We start from the raw sequence: 6,289 nt of genomic DNA on the forward strand, positions 1-6,289 counted from the left end.
ACATGCACAAATACACATAAATTTAAGCTCTTGTGTCTGGATATGGTGATGGTTCATGACTGTCTTAGCACTTGGGAAGCTGAGGCAGGATTGATACAAATTCAAGGTCCATTTGGCCTACATTGTTTGTTGCAAGCCTGTTTCAAATCACCAGAGCACATAGTCACATAGGTCACGGGTGCTTGACAGTAAGACTGGCCAAACAGCTGGGAGGAGGGAGGGTAGGTGCTGTCACCTGAGGATCCACCGATGCCAGCAGCTAAGTGGGTAGGTAGTTTTTCCTCTGCTTCCTGACCCCACCCTGTTCATACTCTGGCCTTGTTTCTGCATCCTTGTGGGAGCCTTTCTGCTATTCTTAAATAATAAAAGTTGAGTTAAATAATAAATAATAATAAATCAATCCTAGTACTTGGGAGGCTAAGGCAGGAGGACTGCTCAAGTTTGAGGGCAACCTGGGCTATGTAGTGAGTTCCAGGCTTAATGCCAGAGACTGACTTGCAGCCTCTCAGACGCCCACAGGTCAACTGCTGTCCAGGACAGAGGCGAGGGCTTAGCTGTTGAGTAGGGAGGAGGTGGCAGCACAACTTCCCTCCCCAGCTCCCAAATCTCTCTTGTCAGAAGAGGTCTGATGAAGCTGTCAATTTGCAGCCTGGTTTGATTCATCCTTCCCCTCTGGGCATAGTTGGCTCTGTGGTGCTCTTGAATACAAACTCTGGTTCCTGGAAGGAGCTGCAGAGGAAGGGGGACCTCGGGGCTCTATCTCTTCACTCTTCCATCTAGGTCACCACCCTCCACAGTTTCCAAAGGCTTGTTCTCCCTCCCTTCTGATAAGATTTCAGTGGCCCTGGGTTCCATGCTGCACAGATACTGTCACAAAGAGGGTGACTGCCCTTGGGGCCGGCTTCAGCCTGATCTCCTGTCAGCTGCTGTTGAGGTGGCACTTAACTGCATCAGCCACCAGGAAAGGCACATCGGCCACAGGCTTTGGGTCTGGTTTACCTCTTGTTGCCTTGCTTTGCTCTTGGTCTTTGGCTTCGTTATCTACACAAAGCACTGTCCTCGCAGCCCAGCACACCTTGTAGTCTTCTTTCTCTCTCACCCTTACCCAGCTTTGTTTGCTCTTTTGGAGAAAGTAGTTGGCTTTCAGCTGCTCCATCAGAACCTCAGAGCCATGGCACAGGGCCATTGTGCTGCCCACCCTTCCCTAGGGTACCCCTGTCAGGCATGTGACTGACTGCATCATCTCCCCTCTCTCTCCTCTCTGCCCCAGATCAGTGGACCATCCCCTGCCCGGATCCTCTCTCTCCACAGACTTTGGCAGCTGGCAGATGGTAACGGGCTGTGGCAGTATTCAGGAACGGGCTGTCCTGCACACAGACTCCTCTCTCCCTTTCAGCTTCCCGGATGAGCTCCCTAACAGTTCTCTGTAAGTGTCTTGCTTGAGAAGGCAGGATACTCCCCTGCCCATGTCAAAAGCTGGAGAGCAATCAGGAGTGCTGGTCAGGAGTGAGGCAGAGGCTGACCAGAGGGAGCAGCTCGGGGTGTCTGCCCCTCCCCATTTGTCTGCAGCCTCTGGATCCCCAGGGTTGAAGGACGCCTGTGGCAGCTCAGCAAGTGCATTAGGCTTCATGTTCACTCTTCTCGGCTCCCAAAAACCCATCCACAGATGTGTCGGGTGTGCCCTGAGGGAAAGCTAACTGGACTATAACTATAGAGGATTCTATTTATGTGTGAGGCTTTGCCTGACATGAAAATTCTTTGAAAGCTGAACAGTGGGGTAGGAAGCTAGGTGTGTATGTTGAAGACCAGAGCAAAATGGCACTGGGTTAGCCTGGCTCTGCAATCCAAGCAAAACCAAGAGTTACTTTCCACCCCCACTCTTCCACTTTGCCTCAAGACAAAAAATAAGGACTTATGGTACTGCTAGATCACATGCCTCTTCCTCAAGGGAAACCGCATGTACCCTTGCCATCTTTGGTGGCTGGTAGATGTCAGGCAGGAGAGACCCTCCAGTTCGTGGGGAGTAAGGCCTGTTTCTCAGATGTACCTATACAACAGGCCCTTGAGTAAACCTTCCTTCTCACTACCAGCCGTGTTGGGATGGCTTGAAATTCTAGGGACTCGCCCATCACCACTGCTAGTGACAGTTAACACCCAACCCTTTGCTGTCTAAGTGGAGGCAAGTTACTCTGGAAATAGGTAAAGATGCGGGTCCACCTGAAATCAAACTGGGACTAGACAGACACTAGGACACCTGGATAATACTTTCAGATCCTAGCCCTGAAACTGGGACGTCACCTTAGGGCTTCCAAATCCATTGCTAGTCCCACCTCCCTGGAGTCAGGCCCCAATCCACAAAGATAGATCTTAGATTATTTAATGTGTTTTTGAGACAGGATCTCTAGCCCAGTGTTGGATATAGTAGTACTCAAAGGGCACCTTGAACTTATTTTCCATCCAGCCCTTACTATTACCTCCTGAATGTTGAGGTTACAGACATGTGTCCCCAAGCCTGGCTTATGTGGTGGTCTGTTTCATCCATGCTAAGCAAGCACTCTACCAAACAGGCCACATCCCCAGCACAGTTTTGGAGGATAAAATAAAAATCCTTAGATGTTTCTATAAAGAAGTGTTGCCAGGCGATGGTGGCACAGGCCTTTAATCCCTTCACTCAGGAGGCAGAGGCAAGCACATGTCTTGAGTTTGAGGCCAGCTTGGTCTACAGAGTGAGTTTCAGGACATCCACAACTGTTACACATAGAAACCCTGTCTCGAAAAAACAAAAAAGTCTTCTCCTGCCAGACTGGTGAGAGAATCCTGTGGAGACAGCGTGGACCACCCCCTGCCCTGCTTGTCAGTACCCCTCACCTCAGAGGAGCAGGCAGTCACAGCCCCAGATCATCTAACCTAGAACCTACAAAGCCCTCATGCTGTCTCTGAGCTGCTAGCCAGGCCCCCAGATCTGCGGAGTTCTCAAAGGACAGAAGATTCTGTCATCTCAGAGCTTCCAAGATTGAGTTGGAGTCTCTGTCCTTGAGGAAGCAATCTAAATCGTAAATGCTTTGTTTCCCCATCTATGGTCTTGAAATCTTGGCCTTGACTTTCCCAAGCCTGTTGGCCTGCTCTTGAGAGAGAGAGACATTTGTTGTACCAGCTACATTGCCCATTTGTGTACTACGTACATAGTCTGTCTCAGCTGGTTTTCTTGTCTCTAATCAGATAGGTCTTTGTCCCTTCTGCTGCCTGAAGGTGGAGGGCTATGTGAATACACATGTAGACCCCCCAGATAATCCTTATTCCTTGTATTATGTGGATACAGCCTTTTCTCCACTGAACCTGAAGAGAAGCTGAGAGACTTGCACAAGGCCTCCAGCCTGGGAAAAACCTGATTAGAAAGGTTCAAGGACACGTCTCTCCCCACAATGCCAGCAGAGCCCTCAGGGATGCTCCTGGATTGCAGGGGTTGGCATCACCTCATTTTCCTTGTGCTGCTGTTGGATTGGTTTGACTTTGCTTTGCCCCCTGCTGCTCTCTTCTGCCTTTCACAGACAACTACCACCAGCCTACTTCCTAGGGACTTTTCTGTCCTCCCCCTATTGGCCTCAAGACTGTCCTCTATTCCCAGACTTCTGGTTCCCTAGGACCTAGGCTAACTAGGAAAGGGCATGTTGCTGTTGCCTTTGACAATATCGGGGAAGGATTCTCCAAGGATGGCTTCCAAAAAGCAGAAAGTTGGGATGAGTTAGTGTGGTCCTTGTTGGTCTTCATGCCATGGCTGTGGAGACTCATCTAGGTCTGTGGCCCTTGAAGAGGCTCTTCCAGCAAACCCTCTAGCAAAATGTCTGCATATACCTGACCTTGAGTCCAGAGGATGGTGCAGGTGATCATCTCAAGCCTCTTCTGTTAGAGACCCTAGGGCGTCAGACAGCCCCACGTGGAATTCACACATAGATAAGCTGGAGCTGTGTATGCTTCTTTCCCCTTTTGACCTGTAATTCCAGACAGCAGAGTGAGACTTTTGGTCTGCTATGATCAGTGTCCTAACAGAGCAGGAGAAAGAACGAGAGCAGCACCTTTCCAGCTCTTCACCTGAGAAGCCCCAGGACTGAGGTGCAGCTGGAGCCCAGGCTTTCCACTGGGAGGTCCTGGCCTCTTAGGGCAGCTGGTTTTCCTGTGACCAAAAGCTCCCTCCAGAAGGTGTCTGGTTCTAGCCACAAGAAGGCTATAGTCTGCTAGCAGCTGAGTCCTGCTGCCATATCTTGGGTGTCTCCTTACAGGCAGGCACACAGCTTGTGCCTCAGCTTGTTCTTAGAGGGAATGGGAACCAGCAGGTGTTGGAGCTAATAATTTCACTGCTTAGCTCCCCTTCCCCACCACCAGAATGACTGTTTGCCCAGCAGAAAGTAAAGTCGGTGCTCCAGTAAGTTGTTCTGCAGTGGAAGAACAGACAGAAGTGAAACTTGATTACTGTGTAAGGAAATATATGTGGAGTCCGGGCTACAAGCTAGATGCTGACTTGGTGCAGTTGAAGTTTGAGGTTAGGCCATGTGAAATGAGGTTATTGGATCCTGTCCTGTGGTAATCTATTCCCCTCTCTCTCTCCTTCCCCTACAGACTTACAGCTCTGAGTGACCGGGAGACACGGCTGCAGGAGGTGCGCTCTGCCTTCTTGGCTGCATACAGCAGCACAGTGGGGCTTCGGGCAGTAGCCCCCAGTCCCTCTGGTGCCATCGGGGGCCTGCTAGAACAGTTTGCCCGTGGTGTTGGGCTCCGGGGCACAAGCACCAGTGCCTTGTGAAGTTGACAGCACACAGCCGTTTCCTGCTCCTGTCGCAATTGAGCCGTCAGTGGAATCAAGCCATGCCTGGCAAAGGGGCACTTGAAGAGCAGAAGGAAATCTCACACCCTCCTTCTCTGTGATGCACATGGCAGCCCCAAACCTGAGTAGGCCTGAGGATGGGATCTTCTAGCTCCCAACCTCATGACTGGTGACCACTCTCGTCACTGCCTCCCTCCAGCCCTGGTCTTTGGATTCCTATCAACTCTCAGAACTGTTTGGGGTTTTCCTAGGGCCTTGGAGAGGCCATAATGTTGTAAAAAACCCGGTCTGCAGTTTTTGTTTCCTGGGAAGGAGAGTCACCTGCACTGAAAATGAGGCAGTTTCACACCAATCACAAAATAAAAGCAAGGTCTTTTTGAATGGCTCTTGTCTGGCATCTCATGTGGTTGTGACTGTCAGAGCTGCTCAGAACCTTACTGTCCTCTCTTGTGCTGGATGAAGGTTTTGAGACTTTGGGGAGTTGTAATGCAGGAAAAAGCTATATCTGGGTTTGTCTTTGTTTTCTTTGCTGGGGACAGATATGTTTATGATAGGCCAGATACTCTACCACTGAGCCAAATTTCCAGTCCCCATCAGTCAACTCGAGCAATAAAGGGAAGCATATGAATTCATAAACCTGAGATGGGAGATGGGTCAACAAGCCTGAGTGAGCTTGGTGACAGCCACTACTCATCTGTGTAGGTGCTGGGGCTCCTCACCAACTCTGAATGTGGACTTTCCATCTTTAGCAGGTTCTGAAGCAACTGTCCTGGGATGAAAGATCTGGGCTAATTAATAGAGGGACAGGCTTCTGGGCTACGGAGGCAGCAGTGGACACACATGGAGGGGAGGGGAGTCTGGGTTTTTCAGAGGAGAGGATTGTTTTTCGAGAAAGGATTTCTCAGTATAGCTTTTGGAGTCTATCCTGGAACTCGCTCTGTAGACTAGGCTGGCCTTGAACTCAGATCTCCCTGCCTCTACCTCCCTAGTGCTGGAATAAAGGCATTGCACCAGCACCACCAGACTGGGGGATCTGCTTTATGAGTGTCAAATTTCAAAGGCATCAAGCTAAGGGTTTCATAGAGTCCTTCACCATTCACTGATCCTCTCACACCTGTCCTGGGATGGAAACCAGGGCTTTGCATACAGTAGACAGTGCTGTCCAGTGAGCTATGTCCCCAGAGCCATGATCTGACAGCCCATCAGTGTGAATACCCACAAGTTACCAAGCCTATTAAAATACCCCAGTAGTACCCCAGGAACTGCTATTAGGGCCTTACCACTAATACTGAATAACTTGCTCAAGGTCACATGGATATTAAGGGGATAATGAATCTTCCAGAGAGGAAGGTGGGCCAGGAAGAGGGAAAGGATGTTGAAAGCCCCTAAGAAACGGAGGTGACCAACTCCTACGTGCCACCCCAAATGTTTCAGGACCATGGATAGTACTGAGCTTTTCAGCACTCCCGA

General features: G+C 50.1%; 1 protein-coding gene across 7 annotated transcripts in view; it reads left to right on the top strand.

Annotated features, from left to right (window-relative positions):
- Mtmr14 (myotubularin related protein 14) overlaps positions 1-5,204 on the top strand; it is a 47,152-nt gene extending 41,948 nt beyond the window's left edge. For 2 of the 7 annotated variants that reach the window (XM_041634181.1, XM_041634210.1), the window contains one exon: positions 4,615-5,204. In XM_041634181.1, coding sequence (XP_041490115.1) covers positions 4,615-4,798 — 184 coding nt within the window. In that variant the 3' untranslated portion in view covers positions 4,799-5,204. Of the gene's footprint in view, positions 1-1,270; positions 1,427-4,614 lie in introns of all 7 variants that reach the window. The other 5 variants (XM_041634163.1, XM_041634173.1, XM_041634189.1 and 2 more) reach the window with 5 other exon arrangements.
- The last annotated feature ends 1,085 nt before the right edge of the window (positions 5,205-6,289 follow it).

The sequence above is a fragment of the Microtus oregoni genome, unplaced genomic scaffold, assembly GCF_018167655.1.
Source record: "Microtus oregoni isolate MIOR12 unplaced genomic scaffold, Mior012 000002F_ref0000024, whole genome shotgun sequence".
Classification (NCBI taxonomy): domain Eukaryota; kingdom Metazoa; phylum Chordata; class Mammalia; order Rodentia; family Cricetidae; genus Microtus; species Microtus oregoni.